General features: G+C 41.2%; 1 protein-coding gene across 1 annotated transcript; it reads right to left on the reverse strand.

Annotated features, from left to right (window-relative positions):
• Positions 1 to 2,208: 2,208 nt before the first annotated feature.
• On the reverse strand, positions 2,209 to 6,292 carry LOC118385028 (palmitoyl-protein thioesterase ABHD10, mitochondrial). Its single transcript, XM_035771813.2, has 5 exons — positions 6,124 to 6,292; positions 5,210 to 5,393; positions 4,986 to 5,097; positions 4,509 to 4,646; positions 2,209 to 3,432 (listed from the first exon to the last, which is right to left on the reverse strand). Exons 1-5 carry the CDS (start codon positions 6,203 to 6,205, stop codon positions 3,091 to 3,093), a joined length of 858 nt encoding a protein of 285 aa, XP_035627706.1. The 5' UTR covers positions 6,206 to 6,292; the 3' UTR covers positions 2,209 to 3,090.
• Between the last annotated feature and the right edge of the window lie 16,941 nt (positions 6,293 to 23,233).

Below are 23,233 nucleotides of genomic sequence, written 5' to 3' on the forward strand. Positions count from 1 at the left end.
GAACAGAACTCTCGTTCACAGGGAATGCAGAAAGCCCTAAGGAATGAATACCAGCAAACTTGCAAGTTAGCAACCTGTTTCTGTGCCAGAGCTCTGATATAGAAATAGGCCTTTCACACAAAGTTGTCTGGCTGGGCTGGTGCTTTCAAGCTCTTATACAGACAAGTCTAGCACTGAGGATCACATAGCAGAGACCCTGTACAGAAACGTTGTTTCCACTCCGACTTAACAAATATTTAGGTTTATTTACTGTAAAGGACAAGCATATCTCATTCTTAAATTGGTGAACATTGAGCTTTTATTAAGGAAAGCAGTGTGTGTGTATGTATAATATATATCAGAAACAAGACACTATGCATGTTTGGAAATGGCTCATTTAAAAAAAGAAAAAAAGAGGCCTACCTGATGTACAGTATGACAGAAATAAACAAGTGAAAATGTGGAAACGAATGTGTTAGGCCCATCCTAAAATGTCCATCCATAAGTTCTGGTACTTTTCTTATCGGCGTCAGCTTCAGATGCATTGTTAGCATCACTATACAGTGAGCTAGCCACCATGCTTCTACACCTGCATTGCTTGCTGTTTGGGGTTTTAGGCTGGGTTTCTGTACAGCACTTTGAGATATCAGCTGATGTACGAAGGGCTATATAAATAAAATTTGATTGATTGATTGATTGAGCTAGCCCATCAATTCTGCAACATAGTACTATCACCTAGAAACATTTAACTGTGATATAGAACATGTCGAATACAAACTTATTTCACAAGATGAAACATTCCAGATAGGGGTTGTGATACTTTTGTATTTATAGTGTATGAGGATACCACTTCAAATTTGTGGATTCAGCTATTTCAGCCACAACCGTTGCAGACAAGTGCATAAAGATTGTGCATACAGCCATGCAATCTCCATAAACAAACATTGGCAGTAGAATGGCCTTACTGAATAGCTCAGTGACTTTCAACGTGGCACCGTCATAGGCAGCCACCTTTACAAGTCAGTTGGTCAAATTTCTTCCCTGTTAGAGCTGCCCCAGTCAACTGCAAGTGATGTTATTGTGAAGTGGAAATGTCTAGGAGCAACAATGGCTCAGCTGCGAATTGGTAGGCCACACAAGCTTACAGAATTGGACCGAGTGCTGAAGCACGTAAAAATCATGTGTCCTCGGTTGCAACACTCATTAACAAGTTCCAAACTGCCTCTGGAAGCAACATCAGCAGAAGAACTGTTAGACGGGAGCTTCGTGAAATGGGTTTCTATGGCCGAGCAGCCGCACACAAACCTAAGATCACCATGTGCAATGCCAAGCGTTGGGTGGAGTGGTGTAAAGCTCGCCGCCATTGGACTCTGGAGCAGTGGAAATGCGTTCTCTGGAGTGATGAACCACACGTCACAACTGGCAGTTTGGGGAAAGGCCCTTCCTGTTTCAGCACGACAATGACAGTGCACAAAGTGCGGTCCAGACAGAAATGGTTTGGCGAGATTGGTGTGTATTAACTTGACTGTCCTGCACAGAGCCCTGACCTCAACCCCATCGAACACTTTGGGATAAATTGGACCGTAAACTGCAAGCCAGGCCTAATTGCTTATCGGTACTCGACCGCACTAATGCTTGTGGCTGAATGGAAGCAAGTCCCTGCAGCAATGTTTCAACATCTAGTGGAAAGCCTTCCCAAAAGAGTGGAGGCTGTTGTAGCAGCAAAGGGGGGGGAAACCAACTCCATATTCATGTCCATGATTTTGGAATGAGATGTTCGACAAGCAGGTGTCCACATACTTTAAGTCATGCAGTGTATGTTGGAAACCAATGACATCAAGTCCTAACCACCTTCAGCAGACAATGTGCTAGGCAGTGTATCTGGGGTCACATTACACTAATGACAGCTTACCATCACTGTTTGACGTAGTAGCCACACATGGCATTTTATCTAGTTAAATCAGAATGTTGACTATACTAAAACATGAGCTTCCTACACAGCAATGCTTTTCACCTAATTACTTGTGCGTCTTAGACCAGTCAAACATACCAGGCCATCTCATGCTACTGTTCAATCATTATTTTAAATCTTTGTCATTTTGGAATGGCCAATACATGCAACAAAACCAACATGAACTGGGCCAACATTGAAAAGTTACCCAGAGTGACTGTTGAAATGACATAAGTTATAATTCTGGACTGCACTAAAATCACTCACCATTATATATATATTTTACACCAAAACGGTAAAATACACTTTAATATAACACAATGCTCAGTTCTACATGAGTTGTCATACAGTCAATATTCTGTTCTGACCTTATGTGCAAAATCAAATGGCGTGGACAAATCAATACAAACAGAGATATGTTCTGTCAGCATTTGAACCAAACAGCAAATACAGACAGCATAAGAAATGGGCAACGCATGGACATCAGCATTAGTTGAGTAAAGTTATTTTTCAACCGATCGTTCCACAGACAACACCCCCCTTCCTCTGCTAGAGACATGTTACATAGTAGAACTGCCACACCATAACTGACATTGTATAAATGCCTTAACACAAGGAAGAGTAGCTGCAGCAGCTAATGGGGATTCATAATAATACAAATACATGGTGAAGTGCCTAAAATACTGTGCTGATATTTGCTGCCTCCTATTGGTCTTTAAGAGTACATGCATACATATAACAAAAGGCACATCACACTTGTTTGACTAAAATTGACAGTGGATAAAATAAATATCTCACAAATGGACATAATGCATCTGTACCTGATGGGCTACTCTAATAGGAGTGATCCCTACTCATTGAAGGTTTAACGGAATAACTATCAGACCACATTGTGGGAATAAATCAAAACTGTTCACAGCAGGCCCAAGAAGTTTGGTAGTCGTGGGAACAAAGCGTCATGGCAATGGTAAATACAAATCCTAATAAAAAGGCATGGAGAGAGCCGGGAGAAAACACAAGAGTTCATTTTCTTCACAGTGTGTGTTTGGTACAATAGCACCTTCGATTATGTAACGCATTGGGAACCAAACGGCCTGAGTGCGGAAAAGTTGGGGTCGGGGTGGTAGGAGTCACCCACAGCATTGTCCTGATTTGGTCACTTAAACCAACGTGGTCAGCTTGTCTATGAGGTCATCGATGGTGTAGACTATGAGCTTGATGTCCTCCTTTTCTGCCATGCGGTGCTGGCCATGCTTGCGCAAAATGACATCAACGTCATTGCTAAGCACACGCTCAGCTAGCTGCATGGAGACATGCCAAGGCACATCCTGGTCCTTCAGCCCATGGATGAGCCTCACCGGGCAAGTCACTGGAATGGGGCTCTGCAGAACACAGTGCTGCTCTGCCTCCTTCAAGAACTCTGTGGTGAACGTGATGGAGCCCTCCTCATTGTGTTTGGTAGGAACCACCCACTGCCCCTTCTCTTCAATCTCCTTCCTCACCTACAATGACAACAAAACGATACCATTTTATTTTGGGGGTAAAGACATTATCTAAGATGGCAGCCATTTAAAAAATGTGCTTAGTAAAGATGTTTCAATTGTAATTCCATCCAAATGTTGTTCTTGCAGTTTCAAGATTAAACTGTCGTGGCTGAATCAGAATTAGTTAGGTAACATTGATAAATAAGATGTTTTATTTACATAATAATGCTTATGTGAGATATGTCATTAGGATGTCTTCTTTTGGATAATACTGTTGTCAGTTTGCAGTTATCCCTTCTCTGCTAGGGCTTAGTCACCAGGGGCCCAGAGAGGGGAGATCAGGCTTGTCGTCATATGTCAATGTATCTGTTAAACCATGCGATACTATGAAGAATATCAGAAGGGGAGGAGGACAGAATGGAGGCTCGACTTCTTATGTGGATGTGTCTGTAACTATTGTATGTCCCCTCTGAGGTTGCCCTTATCTTGATTTAGTACATTACCTAGGAAGCTCACTGTCTTTTCTGATCTTGTCCAGGAGGGGGTGTTTGTGAGATGGGAGTATCTAGAATTGACAATTGATATATGCCATTGGATGAGGTAATGTTTTGGTCCTAAGTGGTACCAAGAACAAGATAGGAACTTAGTTTAGGAGACCAAACTGAACAATAATGTATAGCTAATGCTATCTAGCTATGGGATATACTCCTCTTTCAAGTAAAAGGTTCTTTGTCCTAAGATCTGTTATTAGTCATGCGAGTTGAGATGGGTGTGTCTTGGCTATAAATTATACAAAGAACTGTTTTGTAAGCACTCCGAGAATTCATTTATAGACACTGAATTGATCGGAGAGTCACAGGGCTATGGTGAAGCTCATATAATTAAATATGTACTTTATAATATATTCTTGACTTGTGTGTGGTTTGCTCTCTCAATGTTCAGTAATACAGGAAATTACCTGTACAATGCACATGTCCCTTTCCTTTGAACCACCTTCAGTGTATTGATATGACTCATTTAATCAAGCATGTCATTAGGGGAAATGTGCATGGCTCTGTATACCGAGCCTGTTAAGGTTATTGATGCTGACTCACCTCAATAGGAAGTGTATTGTAGACAGTTACAAAGTGGTCAGCTGCTGTAGAGATGCCAACCATGGCCGCAGTTCTTTCTGGACGAGCTATAGCTGCCAGGCACATCAGCCAGCCGCCCATACTGGAGCCAACCAGAATCTGCAACATCAGAACAATTAGCTAGATCAGAAATTATCTTCTAAATGACAGCACTGATATCTTTAGTGTCAATTACGCATGCCGGAGGACCCAAAGTCTTATTATACAACTGAAGGCCAAGTCGAGGTATATTAACCCTAAAACCCTCCAGAGGTTTATTGTTAACTCAGTGGACAATTCACACTGAAATCTGTATCAGTTTTACATCAACTACCATCCCAAATGGTTATACACTATTATACAATAGCCTTTGCAGGTCTATTTCAGCTAAAAATACTTTGGATTAAACCTGGCTGATTAGAATTGGTCTCTTCATAGAAACGGAGGGGAACTACTTACTTGTGGCCCCTCCACAAGCTCGTCCAATACATATAGAACATCCCTCTTCCAAGTGCCAACAGTGCCATCTACCATTTCACCTTCAGAAGACCCACAGCCTGTATAGTCAAACCTGGAAAGACCACATACATCTGCAACAATTGGTTTTCCTGACTAATTGAAGGACTGACATACTGGTATGCACGAATGAGACTTTATCATTGAAAATACTATAGCCAACTTACCTTAGGTAAGAGTGGCCTAGTGACTGGCAGAACTCCTCAAGGGCTTCTGCTTTCTTCCCACCCATGTTTGAGGCAAACCCCGGCAAGAACACTACCCCTGGGCTCTTCCCCTTCACTTTTCTATAAGCCAGTTTCGGCAAATCTGGGCGTGTAGCATATTGCACTGTAGACTTGTGTCTCACTCCTGTAAAACAGAAACATTACATGCTTCCCCAACCCATTAGCTATGTCAATCATGCAATACATGATGTCATGAGATTACAATGATAGCCATGTGGTTCAAGGGTGATTTACAACGGTTTTGTTTGTGACTCCAATATTGATTTGATTCTTGTTTGACACCTCTGACCAATCGTGCTCTGTGCTGACAGATGTAGATATTACTTTGCTAGTTAACCCTCATTAGTTAGCCAATACTGACAAATAACTGTTGGCGAGTTAGCTCCAGGTTCCCATTAACAGGGTACTTTCCCGTAACTACCTAGTTAGCCATCTATTTAGGGTTGTGCAGCAAAAGACGATGTCGCCAAGCCATGCATTATATCAAATTAGCCAACTACTGTAGTTCGCTAGCTGGGCTAGTTGGCCTTGCTTGGCTGGGCTAGTGGTACAGTTAGTTTGTTAAATAACTAGTTAACTAACGTTAACGTAGCTAACGCCAACATACTTTGTTTTTGAAGCAATGATTTCGTAGAAATAACATTCGTTTGAAAATCTGTCTAGTTAGCTAGCCAGTAGACGTTTTTCGTTAAGGATTTAGCTATTGGTTAATTAGCTAGCTAGTTAACTCATTGTATCGTTAATTTCCTACAGTGGTGTAGCGACACACCTGACGTTATTGCTTTTATGGAAGTCTGCATTACTCAAAGTGTAATAGTTGGGACATGAATTAAACACTTTTAGCTAGTACTCACCTGAAAACATAATATCTTGTCTTTGGACATTTAATTGGAAAACCCTGCTGAAACGCCTTACTAGAATATACGCCATCGCCATTCTGACAACAGTCCGACCTTATTGAACTAGCTGGTGTATTTGAATGACACCGGCTGATTAGCTAGTCAGCCAGCTTTCCAGTTCCGGGTCCTACCAACCCCTGCGCTGGATGAACAAAACAAATACAGATACAGAAATATACAAACAAGAGTACATAAACCTAACAGACCTAACCTAACAGTATTACATATCAAAATACATTTGTAATTTGTCAAAACGTATTGCTTTTCGTTTTTTACATTTACTGATAATTTCAAAATAATATTTCAATTGTATCTTAAATAATGTGAAGAGGGGTTTGTTCTCTGCCCACTTCATTTTATTGCTAAATAATCTTCCATTAAAAATAAACAAATGAACAATGAATGTTAAGTCAGGTCGTTAATAATAGTCGTTAAATAATAACTACTAATAACTAATAATTAGTAGTTACTAATAATAGTCGTTTCTTTTAAAATAAAGTATTAAGAACAGTAAGAACAGTCTCAAAATAAATGGTCAAGAGTTTCTGGATCACAACCACAAAATACACATTTGTTATCAACAGCTATTTTTGAATCTGTGTATAATAAAGGTCTTTACAGGGTAGATTCTATGAATGAGTTCGTATGATACTTCACCTTATTAGATTTACGGTATTTGACCGAGGTAAAGTCAGTTTCAAGTTGGATATTCGCCTGTAGTTTTCCTTACGCTCACCAACAGCAGTTAGGGAGCATCAACATAGTGACAATTCAACATTTTAAAATTTCAATAGCTCTTTAACCATTACTCCTAAAACGTTCAAAACTGGTTGTAGCTAACCCGATGGCATAGACACACATTGCACACACTTTTATTTTGTCGATTTACATCTCGCACTATCTTAAATTATTTATTTACAATTTTGAATTTCAATAGCTCTTTGGTCATATGACGTGCGTGATTCTGCCATGGCCAGCGAAGAGCCCGGATCTCAATCCCATTGAGCACATCTGGGACCTGTTGGATCGGAGGGTGAGGGCTAGGGCCATTCCCCCCAGAAATGTCCGGGACCTTGCAGGTGCCTTGGTGGAAGAGTGGGGTAACATCTCACAGCAAGAACTGGCACATCTGGTGCATTCCATGAGGAGGAGATGCACTGCAGTACTTAATGCAGCTGGAGGCCACACCAGATACTGACTGTTACTTTTAATGACCCCCCTTTGTTCAGGGACACATTATTCAATTTATGCTAGTCACATGTCTGTGGAACTTGTTCAGTTTATGTCTCAGTTGTTGAATCTTGTTATGTTCATACAAATATTTACACATGTTATGTTTGCTGAAAATAAACACAGTTGAGAGTGAGAGAATGTTTCTTTTTTTGCTGAGTTTATATTAAGCTTATGAACAGAGGTAAATTCAGAATTTCTTCTCTCTAAATTGTAAAAGGTTTTTTTTTCACCTTCCTCCAACCATTTCCTTCTTGATCTTACAAATGCCCCTTTTGCTCTGTCTTCATACATGCGGTCCATTTCTAGTTGTAAAAAAAAAAGTTCATCTTCCCTCAATCTTTGAAGTTCAGCAATTTCTTTACCTCTCTCCATGGCTGTTTGTCTTATTTCATACTTCATTAATTCCCAATATTTCCCATAAGACCCAACAAATAGTTGTGCTTTCCTCCAATTTTCTTGTATAATATAATCTTTGGCATTCATCTTGAAATTATCATTTTCCAACATTCTACATTTGAGTATCCAATAACTCCGATTCGGTTTATGAGATCCATTAATATTTAAAGATAAGGATATAACTTTATGATCAGCAAGAATTGATGGTTCAATGGATACCTTGACTGCAGTGTTATATAATGAATTAGAAATCAACCAGAAGTCAATTCTTGACTGTCTGGACATTTTTATTTATTTTTTATTTCACCTTTATTTAACCAGGTAGGCTAGTTGAGAACAAGTTCTCATTTGCAACTGCGACCTGGCCAAGATAAAGCAAAGCAGCAGTTCGACACATACAACAACACAGAGTTACACATGGAATAAACAAACATATAATCAATAATACAGTAGAAAAATCTATATACAGTGTGTGCAAATGAGGTAGGATAAGAGAGGTAAGGCAATAAATAGGCCATGATGATGAAGTAATTACAATATAGCGATTAAACACTGAAATGCTAGGATGTGCAGAAGATGAATTTGCAAGTAGAGATATTGGGGTGCAAATGAGCAAGATAAATAAATAAATACAGTATGGGGATGAGGTAGATTGGATGGGCTATTTACAGATGAGCTATGTACAGGTGCAGTGATCTGTGAGCTGCTCTGACAGCTGGTGCTTAAAGCTAGTGAGGGAGGTAAGAGTCTCCAGCTTCAGAGATTTTTGCAGTTAGTTCCAGTCATTGGCAGCAGAGAACTGGAAGGAGAGGAGGCCAAAGGAAGAATTGGCTTTGGGGGTGATCAGTGAGATATCCCTGCTGGAGTGCGTGCTACGGTGGGTGCTGCTATGGTGACCAGTGAGCTGAGATAAGGCGGGACTTTACCTAGCAGAGACTTGTAGATGACCTGGAGCCAGTGGGTTTGGCGACGAGTACGAAGCGAGGGCCAGCCAACGAGAACATACAGGTCGCAGTGGTGGGTACTATACGGGGCTTTGGTGACAAAAACATGTTCTTGTTACTCCAAGTGAAGTCCTTTTTACCAGCATATTTAGATCTCCAAGACCAAGAAATAGATTAAACCATGCTGGATCTGTTAGGATGGGGATATCTGTCAATCGTCACATTAGATACAGAATTAAAATCTCCACCTAAGATGATTCTGATATCCAGAAATACACCTAAACTCTGTTAATCTCTTCTTCAAATTCTTGTTGTTTTGTTTGTTGTTGGACGCATAAATACAGTTGAAGTCGGAAGTTTACATACACATTCGCCAAATACATTTAAACTCAGGTTTTCACAATTCCTGACATTTAATCCTAGTACAAATTCGCTGTTTTAGGTTAGGATCACCACTTTATTTTAAGAATGTGAAATGTCAGAATAATAGTAGAGAAAATGATTTATTTCAGCTTTTATTTCTTTCATCACATTCCCAGCGGGTCAGAAGTTTACATACACTCAATTAGTATTTGGTAGCATTGCCTTTAAATTGTTTAACTTGGGTTAAACGTTTTGGGTAGCCTTCCTCAAGCTTCCCACAATAAGTTGGGTGAATTTTGGCCCATTCCCCCTTACAAAGCGTGTAACTGAGTCAGGTTTGTAGGCCTCCTTGCTCGCACACGCTTTTTCAATTCTGACCAAACATTTTCTATAGGATTGAGGTCAGGGCTTTGTGATGGCTACTCCAATACTTTGACTTTGTTGTCCTTAATACATTTTAACACAACTTTGGAAGTATACTTGGGTTCATTGTCCATTTGGAAGACTCATTTGCGTCCAAGCTTTAACTTCCTGACTGATGTCTTGAGATGTTGCTTCAATTTATCCACATAATTTCCCTCCTCATGATACCATCTATTTTGTGAATTGCACCAGTCCCTCCTGCAGCAAAGCATCCCCACAACATGATGCCGCCACCCCTATGCTTCATGGTTGGGATGGTGTTCTTTGGCTTGCAAGCCTCACCCTTTTTCCTCCAAACATAACGATGGTCATTATGGCCAAACAGTTATATTTTTGTTTCATCAGACCGGAGGACATTTTTCCAAAAAGTACAATCTTTGTTCCCATGTGCAGTTAGTCAAACCGTAGTCTGGCTTTTTTATGGCGGTTTTGGAGCAGTGGCTTCTTCTTTGCTGTGTGGCCTTTCAGGTTATGTCGATATAGGACTTGTTTTACTGTGGATAGAGATACTTTTGTAACTGTTTTCTCCAGCATCTTCACAAGATCATTTGCTGTTGTTCTGGGATTGATTTACACTTTTCGCAACAATGTACATTCATCTCTAGGAGACAGAATGTGTCTCCTTCCTGAGCGGTATGACGGCTGCGTGGTCCCATGGTGTTTATACTTGTGTACTATTATTTGTACAGATGAACATGGTACCTTCTGGCTTTTGGAAAATGCTTCCAGGGATGAACCAGACTTGTGGAGGTCTACAATTTATTTTCTGAGGTCTTTATTTTGATTTTCCCATGATGTCAAGGAAAAAGGCACTGAGTTTGAAGGTAGGCCTTGAAATACATCCACAGGTACACGCCCATTTGACTCAAACATCCAGAGTGGTGAGTCTTACTACTGATGACCTTCCCTTTAAATGCACCTCTTAAAACTGCTACACCTGCAGAGTGGTTGTTGCCATACGATAACCAGATACTGTCACCCTATTGATTTTTTCAAAAAACTAGATCGGAAGAACAAGCATGAGTCTTTATTTTTTTATTTTACATTTAACTTGACAAGTCAGTTAATAAGAAGAAATTCTTATATACACTGACAGCCTAGGAACAGTGGGTTAACTGGTCTAGGAACAGTGGGTTAACTGGTCTAGGAACAGTGGGTTAACTGGTCTAGGAACAGTGGGTTAACTGGTCTAGGAACAGTGGGTTTACTGGTCTAGGAACAGTGGGTTAAGTGCCTTGTTCAGGGGCAGAACAACACATGTTTACCATGTCGGCTCGGGATTAGATCTAGCAACCTTTCGATAACTGCCCCAACGCTCTAACCACTTGGCTACCTGCCACCCATTAGTCTCTTGTAGAAAGTAAAAGTCTGCATTAAACCATTTGCAATACCAGAAAATAGCCTTACATTTTAATAAATTATGAATACCCCTGATATTAATTGAACAAAGAGAAAAAGACAAACTTCAACAAACAACCTTGTTATGCCAATATAAGCTTTTCCTAAGGATATATAACCCCTCCAACAAAAAACGAAGAGATACTGGTCATAAAGTTACCATATTATTCTTACTCCCACAAAAGGGGGATACATTGTGTAGACCTTACAATAAGCAGTTATTCACCCATAGTTAGTGTTTAGTCTACCAGTTTTCAGGTCAGCCTTTTCTCATTCAAGTGTTTGTGTAAATTCATTCCAATAAAAAGCTGCTTTTCGCCTGGCAATTAGGCAGTGTTTAGGCCTAGCAGTTCTTGCTGAGTTAGACTCTGGCTCTCAAATGTTCTGATTTGTCCGCATTTCTTTCCCATCGATGATCACTCTTGCACTGACAAAAAATTCTGTTTCCCCTGCCTTTCGAGCTGCAGCCACCATCCGCCACAGTTTCTCTCATGTAATTTTGTCAGCTGAGGTCAGATCTTCCGTGAACCTCAATTTTTGCTTGATGAGGAACGCACAATTTTTCGCTTGGCTCCAGAGAGGATCCTGTGTAAGTTCCATCAATCAATCAAATGTATTTATAAAGCCCTTCTTACATCAGCTGATGTCACAAAGTGCTGTGAGGGGTGGACAGTCCTCTTCTGAGGGGTGGAGGGGTGGACAGTCCTCTTCAGTCCTCTTCTGGCTGTGCCGGGTGGAGATTATAACAGAACATGGCCAAGATGTTCAAATGTTCATAAATGACCAGCAGGATCAAATAATAATAATCACAGTGGTTGTCGAGGGTGAAACAGGTCAGCACCTCAGGAGTAAATGCCCGTTGGCTTTTCATAGCCGATCATTCAGAGTATCTCTACCGCTCCTGCTGTCTCTAGAGAGTTGAAAACAGTATGTCTGGGACAGGTAGCACGTCCAGTGAACAGGTCAGCGTTCCATAGCCACAGACAGAACAGTTGAAACTGGAGCAGCTTCACGGCCAGGTGGACTGGGGACTGCAAGGAGTCATCAGGCCAGGTAGTCCTGAGGCATGGTCCTAGGGCTCAGAAAGAAAGAAAGAAAGAAAGAAAGAAAGAAAGAAAGAAAGAAAGAAAGAAAGAAAAAGAAAGAAAGAGAGAAAGAAAGAAAGAAAGAAAGAGAATTAGAGAGAGCATACTTAAATTCACACAGGACACCAGATAAGACAGGAGAAATACTCCAGATATAACAGACTGACCCGAGCCCCCCGACACAAACTACTGCAGCATAAATACTGGAGGCTGAGGCAGGAGGGGTCGGGAGACACTGTGGCCCCATCCGACGATACACCCGGACAGGGCCAAACAGGCAGGATATAACCCCGCCCACTGTTCCAAAGCACAGCCCCCACACCACTAGAGGGATATCCTCAACCACCAGCGTGGCCTCGTGGTTAGAGCGTTGGACTAGTAACCGGAAGGTTGCGAGTTCAAACCCCGAGCTGACAAGGTACAAATCTGTCGTTCTGCCCCTGAACAGGCAGTTAACCCACTGTTCCCAGGCCGTCATTGAAAATAAAAATATGTTCTTAACTGACTTGCCTGGTTAAATAAAGGTAAAAAAAAAAAAAAATAATAATAAAAACTTTACCATCCTGAGAAAAGGCAGAGTATAGCCCACAAAGATCTCCGCCACGGCAAAACCCAAGGGGGGGCGTCAATCCGGACAGGAAGATCACGTTAGTGACTCAACCCACTCAAGAGACGCACCCCTCCTAGGGACGGCATGGAAGAGCACCAGTAAGCCAGTGACTCTGCCCCTGTAATAGAGTTAGAGGCAGAGAATCCCAGCGGAGAGAGGGGAACCGGCCAGGCAGAGACAGCAAGGGCGGTTCGTTGCTCCAGTACCTTTCCAGTGCCTTTCCGTTCACCTTCACAGTCCTGGGCCAGACTACACTCAATCATAGGACCTACTGAATAGATGAGTCTTCAATAAAGACTTGAAGGTTGAGACCGAGTCTGCGTCTCTCACATGGCCATTCCATAAAATAGAGCTCAATAGGAGAAAGCCCTGCCTCCAGCTGTTTGTTTAAAAAAATTATAGGGACAGTAAGGAGGCCTGCGTCTTGTGACCGTAGCATACATGTAGGTATGTACAGCAGAACCAAAACGGAAAGATAGGTAGGAGCAAGCCCATGTAATGCTTTGTAGGTTAGCAGTGAAACCTTGAAATCAGCCCTTGCATTAACAGGAAGCCAGTGTAGAGAGGCGAGCACTGGAGTAATATTATACTTTTTTTTGTTTCTAGTCAAGGTTCTAGCAGCCGTGTTTAGCACTAACTGAAGTTTATTTAGTGCTTTATCCAGTTATTTAGTGCTTTATCCGGGTAGCCGGAAAGTAGAACATTGCAGTAGTCCAACCTACTGCAATGTGACAAAAGTGACAAAAGCATGGATTCATTTTTCTGCATAGTTTTTGGACAGAAAGTTTCTGATTTTTGCAATGTTACATAGATGGAAAAAAGCTGTCCTACAACCATCAAGATTAATTGTCAGATTCAACAGAAGATCTCTTTGTTTCTTGGGACCTAGAACAAGCATCTCTGTTTTGTTCGAGTTTAAAAGTAAAACATTTGCAGCCATCCACGTCCTTATGTCTGAAACCTTGAGGAACGCCGAAATTTACAGTTGATTTGTCAGAGGACAAACCATCCACAGAGACAAACTGATATCTTTCTGACAGATAAGATCTAAACCAGGCCAGAACTTGTCTGTGTAGACCAATTTGGGTTTCCAATCTCTCCAAAAGAATGTGGAGATCGATGGTATCAAAAGCTGCACTAAGGTCTAAGAGCACGAGGAAAGATGCAGGGCCTCGGTCTGACGCCATTAAAAGGTAATTTACCACCTTCACAAGTGCAGTCTCAGTGCTATGATGGGGTCTAAAGCCAGACTGAAGCGTTTCGTATACATTGTTGTCTTCAGGAAGGTAATGAGTTGCTGCGCAACAGCTTTTTCTAACATTTTTGAGAGGAATGGGAGATTCGATATAGGCTGATAGTTTTTTATATTTTCTTGGTCAAGGTTTGGCTTTTTCAATAAAGGCTTTATTACTGCCACGTTTAGTGAGTTTGGTACACATCCGGTGGATAAGGAGCCGTTTATTATGTTCAACAGAGGAGGGCCAAGCACAGGAAGCAGCTCTTTCAGTAGTTTAGTTGGAATAGGGTCCAGTATGCAGCTTGAAGGTTTCATCATTGTGTCAAGAGATATAGTACTAAAACACTTGAGTGTCTTCCTTGATTCTAGGTCCTGGCAGAGTTGTGCAGACTTAGGACAACTGAGCTTTGGAGGAATACGCAGATTGAAAGAGGAGTCCATAATTTGCTTTCTAATGATCATGATCTTTTCCTCAAAGAAGTTCCTGAATTTATTACTGCTGAAGTGAAAGCCATCCTCCCTTGGGGAATGCTGCTTTTTAGTTAGCTTTGCGACAGTATCAAAAATACATTTTGGATTGTTCTTATTTTCCTCAATTAAGTTGGAAAAATAGGATGATCGAGCAGCAGTGGGGGCTCTTCGATACTGCACGGCACTGTCTTTCCAAGCTAGTCGGAAGACTTCCAGTTTGGTGTGGCGCCATTTCCGTTCCAATTTTCTGGAAGCTTGCTTCAGAGCTCGGGTATTTCCTGTATACCAGGGAGCTAGTTTCTTATGACAAATGTTTTTTGTTTTTGGGGGTGCGACTGCATCTAGGGTATTGCGCAAGGTTAAATTGAGTTCCTCAGTTAGGTGGTTAACTCATTTTTATACAATGACGTCCTTGGGTAGGCGGAGGAAGTCTGGAAGGGCATCAAGGAATCTTTGGGTTGTCCAATAATTAATAGCACGACTTTTGAGGATCCTTTGTTGGGGTCTGAGCAGATTATTTGTTGAGATTTCAAACATAATAAAATGGTGGTCCGATAGTCCAGGATCATGAGGAAAAACATTTAGATCCACAACATTTATTCCACGGGACAAAACTAGGTCCAGGGTATGACTGTGGCAGTGAGTAGGTCCGGAGACATGTTGGACAAAACCCACTGAGTCGATGATGGTTCCGAAAGCATTTTGGAGTGGGTATGTAGACTTTTCCAAGTGAATATTAATTCTTAGGGCTGCAATCCCGTTAACGGGATCGATATGACAACAGCCAGTGAAAGTGCAGGGCGCCAAATTCAAAACAACAGAAATCTCATAATTAAAATTCCTCAAACATACATGTATCTTACACCATTTTAAAGGTAATCTTGTTGTTAATCCCTCCACAGTGTCCGATTCCGAATAGGCTTTACAGCGAAAGCACCACAAACAATTGTTAGGTCACCACCAAGCCACAGAAAAACACAGCCATTTTTCCAGTCAAAGATAGCAGTCACAAAAAGCACAAATAGAGATAAGATTCATCACTAACCTTTGATGATATTCATCAGATGACACTCATAGGACTTCATGTTACACAATACATGTATGTTTTGTTTAATAAAGTTCATATTTATATTAAAAAAATCAGAGTTTACATTGACGCGTTACGTTTACTAGTTCCAAAAACATCCAGTGATTTTTCATAGCCACATCAATTTTACAGAAATAATCATCATAAATGTTGATGAAAATACAAGTGTTACACATGGAATTATATATATACTTCTCCTTCATGCAACCGCTTTGTTAGAATTTTTTTTTTTAAATTACGGAAAAAGCAAACCATACAATAATCTGAGAACGGCGCTCAGAATTCTTTTTTTTAATCTGCCATGTTGGAGTCACCAGAAATCAGAAATAACATTATAAATATTCCCTTAACTTTGATGATCTTCATCAGAATGCACTCCCAGGAATACTAGTTCCAAAATAAATGTTTGATTTGTTCGATAATGTCCATTATTTATGTCCAAGTAGCTACTTTTGTTAGGGTGTTTAGTACACAAATCCAAACGCTCGTGCAGGTCCAGCCAAACGTCGGACGAAAAGTTTATTTCAAAAAGTTATATTACAGGTCATAGAAACATTTCAAACTAAGTATAGAATCAATCTTTAGGATGTTTTTATCATAAATCTTCAATAACGTTCCAACCGGAGAATTCAATTGTCTATAGAAAAGCCATGGAACGCTGGTCGGTCTCATGTGAAATGCGCATGACCAGGACCTGGCTCTCTGCCAGACCACTGACTCAAAGAGCTCTCATCCGGCTCCACATCACAGTAGACGCATCATTCAAGTTTCTAAAGACGTTTGACATCTTGTGGAAGCCCTAGGAAGTGCAACATAACGAATATCCCACTGTGTATTCGATAGGCCTGAGTTAAAAAACTACAAACCTCAGATTTCCCACCTCCTGTTTGGATTTTTTCTCAGGTTTTTGTCTGCCATATGAGTTATGTTATACTCACAGACATCATTCAAACAGTTTTACAAACTTCAGAGTGTTTTCTATCCAAATGTAATAATAATAATATGCATATATTAGCAACTGGAACTGAGGAGCAGGCCGTTTACTCTGGGCACCTTATTCATCCAAGCTTCTCAATACTGCCCCTGCAGCCATAATTAAAGTCACCAAAAAAGTGAATATTATCTGCCATGACTACAAGGTCCGATAGGAAGTTAGATTTATTGGTGATCCGGGTGATGGTTGTCACTTGTCTTGATCTTTGAGTCTTCCTAAACGATGAACGATGTCCACATTTTCCTGAAGTTTGGCTTTTGATTCGGGAATGACAGCTCCTCAGATGTCAACAACTCTGCATTTGATGTCCTCACACGCCTGCTTTGAAATTCCATGGAGCCTCAGGTTCTACCTGCGCTGGTATCTATCCGCCTCATTCACATTTTGCTCGGGTTCAGCCACCTTCTTTTCATTTTCCTGGCAGATAACTTCCACTTTCTTCATGTCACATTTGAGGGGTTTCACTTCTTCATAGATAAAGTCAAGTTTTTTTATGGCCTCAATTTTCATCGTATTCTCCCTAACCATGTCCTCCAAGCCATTTCATCTATCTTTTCTATCAAAAGCATCACAATATTATTTTGCATTTCAAGAAATGACATACCCTCTTCCCTCATCTTTTCCCCCTGGGGCTTGACTGTAGTGCCGGGGTCGTAAGGTAACGGCCCGAGGTGGGGGCTGGATGGGCACAAATTGTGAGCATTGTTGTCCGTGCTCACCATATTTTCATCACCCATAGCACCCCTCCACAGTTACATTCTGAAGAGGAGTATCCAAAATCATACAATCTTTTGCTGTTAATTGTACATCTAAGGATTTCTCAATTTCTTTTCTTTTGGTTCTGGAAGTTTCCATGTAGACAAGCTAGTTTTTGAGCTAGCTAACTGATCTGGCTATCTAGTGTTGTCGCTAACTTTATAGTTTTAGAGGTAAATAACTTGCAGTAAGTAATCAATTACTTGGGTAAATTAACTAAACCATATTCATCCAGGGTTTTTATGTCCTTAGAAATGACCAAATGTATATACAGTGCCTTGTGAAGGTATTCGGCCCCCTTGAACTTTGCGACCTTTTGCCACATTTCAGGCTTCAAACATAAAGATATAAAACTGTATTTTTTTGTGAAGAATCAACAACAAGTGGGACACAATCATGAAGTGGAACGACATTTATTGAATATTTCAAACTTTTTTAACAAATCAAAAACTGAAAAATTGGGCGTGCAAAATTGTGTTCCAATTCATCCCAAAGGTGTTTGATGGGGTTGAGGTCAGGGCTCTGTGCAGGCCAGTCAAGTTCTTCCACACCGATCTCGACAAACCATGTCTGTATGGACCTCGCTTTCTGCACGGGGGCATTGTCATGCTGAAACAGGAAAGGGCAGTCCCAAACCTGTTGCCACAAAGTTGGAATCACAGAATCGTCTAGAATGTCATTATATGCTGTCGCGTTAAGATTTACCTTTACAGGGCCTCCCAAGTGGTGCATTGGTCTAAGGCACTGCATCGCTGTGCTAGCTGTGCCACTAGAGATCCTGGTGTGAGTCCAGGTTCTGTTGCACCCGGCCGCGACTGGGAGAGTCCAGTGTCTTCCGGGTTAGGAGAGGGTTTGGCCAGCAGGGATGTTCTTGTCCCATCGCGCACCAGTGACTCCTAATAATAATAATAATAATAATAATAATAATAAATAATATATGCCATTTAGCAGACGCTTTTATCCAAAGCGACTTACAGTCATGTGTGCATACATTCTACTCCTGTGGCGGGCCGGGCACAATGCATGCTGACATGGTTGCCAGGTGTACAGTGTTTCCTCCAACACATTGGTGCGGCTGGCTTCCGGGTTAAGTGGGCATTGTGTCAAGATGCAGTGCTGCGTGGCTGGGTTGTGTTTCAGAGGACGCAGGGCTCTCGACCTTTGCCTCTCCCGAGTCCGTATGGGAGTTGCAGTGAGGGGACAAGATTGTAACTACCAATTGGATACCATGAAATGGAAAAGGTATATATATGTATTTCCCTTCACTGGAACTAAGGGGTCTAGCCCAAGCCATGAAAATAATTATTCCTCCTACACCAAAATGTATAGTTTGCACTATGCATTGGGTCAGGTCGCTTTCTCCTGGCATCTGCCAAACCCAGATTTGTCGGCCGGACTGCCAGATGATGAAGCGTGATTCATCACTCCAGAGAACATGTTTCCACTGCTGCGGAGTCCAATAGCAGCGAGCTTTACACCACCCCAGCCGACTCATGCGCATTGTGATCTTAGGCTTGTGTGCGGCTACTCGGCCATGGAAACCCATTTCATGAAGATCCTGACGAACAGTTATTGTGCTGACGTTGCTTCCAGAGGCAGTTTGGAACTCAGTAGTGAGTGTTGGAACTGAAGACAGAAATGTTTAAGCACTACGCGCTTCAGCACTCGGCGATCCCCTTCTGTGAGCTTGTGTTGCTTACCACTTTGCGGCTGAGCCGTTGTTGCTCCTAGATGTTTCCACTTCAGAATAACAGCACTTACAGTTGACCATGGCATCCTATATTACATTTACGCAAATCATGAATGCTTTTAAAAATATCTATATATTTATTACTTTTCAAACAAATGTTACATTTCCATGGAAAACATGGGTAGCCACGAGAAAGACCCCCCCCCCCAAATAGTGATCGACTACCGAGGATCACTATGGGGAGCAATCAGGTGATGTTGGTTTGTATACAATCGCCCAACCTTAACACACACACACACTCTCTGTGTGGTTACAGTAGGCTAACGTATGTCAATGGTTTTAGGAACAGCAGTAACATCAGGCAGGATTTAGGCTTCCAACTGCCTAGCCAGTTGTAGCTCAATCTTGGGTGCAATGATCACGTTCCGCACTGACTGACTGTGTGGAGGCTCATTGGTTTAAGGTTATGTTAGCCTACATGCTACACTAGCAAAGTTATAAATGATATAGCTGTCAGCTATATTAGCCACAACTTACCGTTCTTTGTGCAGCTTCAAATGTCGAACATAGTTGGAAATTGTTGCGCATCTGTCTGTAATTTTCTTCCAGCATGTTTTGCAAGTTGCAATCCATTTTTTGTTGATACAGCTTCGTCTTTATATCTGAAAATAATTATTTGGGGTATCATCTTTCCAAGGGCTCCATCTGAATTCACCCGCCGATGTTCCTCTGCACTGCAAAGCACAACTTTTTCTCAGCTGGCACAATTTGATTGGCTGCTGTCCGATTCAAACTGTAATCCTTTAAATGAAGAGTTGATGCGCTGCACACTTTTTAAAAATAGCATCATGTTTAATATTTGGGCTTGGGGAGGGTATCAAGTCAGGTTGCGTCAAAAGGCTCAAGTCCAAGTTAAGCCACGAGTCACTGATGTTAAAATCAAAGTCGAGTTGCAAGTCATCATATTTGTGACTCAAGTCTGACTCGTGTCCAAGTCATGTGACTCGAGTCCACACCTCTGACTGGTACACCTGTGTTCAATCTGTTTACCCATCGCTGGGTTTTCTAGGCAGGCTCCCAAACTACCCCAAAGTATGGTGCTTCTGCTGCAGAATTGAGCTGCATTATCTGTTTTGTTTTCCACTGGTTAATCGTCTCTTTCTGTGTTTCACTGAGAATAGCACAATAAAAAACTTGATTAATCTCATAGATCTAATTAAGTTACCTGTAAAAGGTATACCAATCATCAGCATATCCTTTGGGTGTCGATCACTACAGTTTCAGTTCCCTAATATATTTTTGTTCTGACAGATAAGGGGCAGAGTTGTGAAAGGTCTTAAAGGTAATGGATTGGGACCGACAGAGACTTAGTGCTGTCTGCCGTTTTGGTCAACTCTCTCTCTCTGAGTTGAGACACAACTCAGGAAAAATACCCTGAGGACAGTAAAATGAATCCCAGAACATGTGGCCAGTGAACACAGATGTAGACCACCACAGTCAATATTATTAGTGTTCAGATGTGAATCCAATCCAAGTCCAAACATCCTAGGCAGTATAGGTAGTATAAACCGGTACGGTTTGGTTTTTACCCTAGCACTACACAGCTGATTCAAATAATCAAAGCTTGATGATGAGTTGGTTATTTGAGTCAGCTGGGTAGTGCTAGGGCAAAAGCCAAAACATGCACTCAGGATGGGCCCCAGGACCGAGTTTGGGAAACCCTGGTATAGCCTACCGTTTTTTCTTGCATCTTACTTGAACAGACAACTGAAAATGTGGATGTTCGTTGTGAAGCTAACATGATAGGTTATCAATTTCTAGTGAAATTATGAGTCTTGAGATGAGCTTTTCACACACTACCACAGCCATCATGCCAGCACAACTAATGTCTCTCGAATATCATTAGTGTTAGGCCTAGGCCCTTCTTAAAGCATAACATACTACGATAGGCCTACATTTCTTCTGAAATTACGCATTTGAAGTTAAAAAAAAGAAATTATATATACAATACCAGTCAAAAGTTTGGACACGCCTACTCATTCAAAGGTTTTTATTTATTTGTACTATTTTCTACATTGCAGAATAATAGTGAAGACAACACAACTATGAAATAGCACATATGGAATCATGTAGTAACCAAAAAAGTGTTAAACAAACCTAAATATATTTTATATTTGAAATTCTTCAAAGTAGCCACCCACAATCACCCTTGACAGCTTTGCCCACTCTTGGCATTCTCTCAACCAGCTTCACCTGAAATGCTTTTCCAACAGTCTTGAAGGAGTTTCCACATATGTTGAGCACTTGTTGGCTGCTTTTAGTGTCCTTTAGTAGTAGTTTCTTTGTAGCAATTCAATCATGAAGGCCTGATTTACGCAGTCTCCTCTGAACAATTGACATTGAGATGTGTCTGTCAATTGAACTCTGTGAAACATTTATTTGGGCTGCAATCTGAGGTGCAGTTAATCTGAGGTGCACTTATCCTCTGCAGCGGAGGTAACTCTGGGTCTTCCTTTCCTGTGGCAGTCCTCATGAGAGCCAGTTTCATCATTGTTCTTGATGTTTTTTGCAACTGCACTTTAAGAAACGTTCAAAGTTCTTGAAATGTTCCGCATTGAATGATATTCCTGTCTTAACGTAATGATAAAGTCGTTTCTCTTTGCTTATTTGAGCTGTTCTTGCCATAATATGGACCTGGTCTTTTACCAAATAGGACTATCTTCTGTGTGTGTGTGTGTGTGTGTGTGTGTGTGTGTGTGTGTGTGTGTGTGTGTGTGTGTGTGTGTGTGTGTGTGTGTGTGTGTGTGTGTGTGTGTGTGTGTGTGTGTGTGTGTGTGTGTGTGTGTGTGTGTGTGTGTGTGTGTGTGCGTGTGCATGTGTCTGTGCAAATGTTTGTGTTGCTTCACAGTCCCCACTGTTCCATAAGGTGTTTTTTTATCTTTATTTTCTGATTTTACTGCTTGCGTCAGTTACTTGATGTGGAATAGAGTTCCATGTAGTCATGTCTCTATGTAGTACTGTGTGCCTCCCATAGTCTGTTCTGGACTTGGGGACTGTGAAGAGACCTCTTGTGGCATGTCTTGTGGGGTATGCATGAGTGTCCGAGCTGTGTGCCAGTAGTTTAGACAGACAGCTCGGTGCATTCAACTTGTCAATACCTCTCATAAATAAAAGTAGTGATGAAGTCAATCTCTTCTCCACTTTCAGGCAGGAGAGATTGATATGCATATGATTAATATTAGCTCTCTGTGTACATCTAAAGGCCATCCGTGCTGCCCTGTTCTGAGCCAATTGCAATTTTCCTAAGTCCTTTTTTGTGGCACCTGACCATACGACTCAACAGTAGTCCAGGTGTTACAAAACTAGGACCTGTAGGACCTGCCTTGTTGATAGTGTTGTTAAACTAGGGCCTGTAGGTCCTGCCTTGTTGATAGTGTTGTTAAACTAGGGCCTGTAGGTCCTGCCTTGTTGATAGTGTTGTTAAACTAGGGCCTGTAGGACCTGCCTTGTTGATAGTGTTGTTAAACTAGGGCCTGTAGGTCCTGCCTTGTTGATAGTGTTGTTAAACTAGGGCCTGTAGGACCTGCCTTGTTGATAGTGTTGTTAAACTAGGGCCTGTAGGTCCTGCCTTGTTGATAGTGTTGTTAAACTAGGGCCTGTATGACCTGCCTTGTTGATAGTGTTGTTAAACTAGGGCCTGTAGGACCTGCCTTGTTGATAGTGTTGTTAAACTAGGGCCTGTAGGACCTGCCTTGTTGATAGTGTTGTTAAACTAGGGCCTGTAGGACCTGCCTTGTTGATAGTGTTGTTAAACTAGGGCCTGTAGGTCCTGCCTTGTTGATAGTGTTGTTAAACTAGGGCCTGTAGGACCTGCCTTGTTGATAGTGTTGTTAAACTAGGGCCTGTAGGACCTGCCTTGTTGATAGTGTTGTTAATAATGCAGAGCATCACATTTTTATAGACAGACTTCTCCCCATCTTAGCTACTGTTGCATCAATATGTTTTGACCATGACAGTTTACAATCCAGTGTTACTCCAATCAGTTTAGTGATCTCAACTTGCTCAATTTCCACATTATTTATTACAATATTTAGTTGAGGTTTAGGGTTTAAAAAATATTTAGAGCTAACATTCCTTGCCACCCACTCGGCCAAGAGTATGCAAAGTTATCATCAAGGCAAAGGGTAACTACTTTGAAGAATCTCAAATATAAAATATATTTTGAATGGGTTAACACGTTTTTGGTTACAACATGATTCCATATGTGTTATTTCATAGTTTTGATGTCTCCACTATTATTACATAATGTAGACAATAGTAAAAATAAAGGAAACCCCTTGAATGAGTAGGTTTATTTAAACTTTTGACTTGTACTGTA

Source organism: Oncorhynchus keta, chromosome 6, assembly GCF_023373465.1.
Source record: "Oncorhynchus keta strain PuntledgeMale-10-30-2019 chromosome 6, Oket_V2, whole genome shotgun sequence".
NCBI lineage: Eukaryota > Metazoa > Chordata > Actinopteri > Salmoniformes > Salmonidae > Oncorhynchus > Oncorhynchus keta.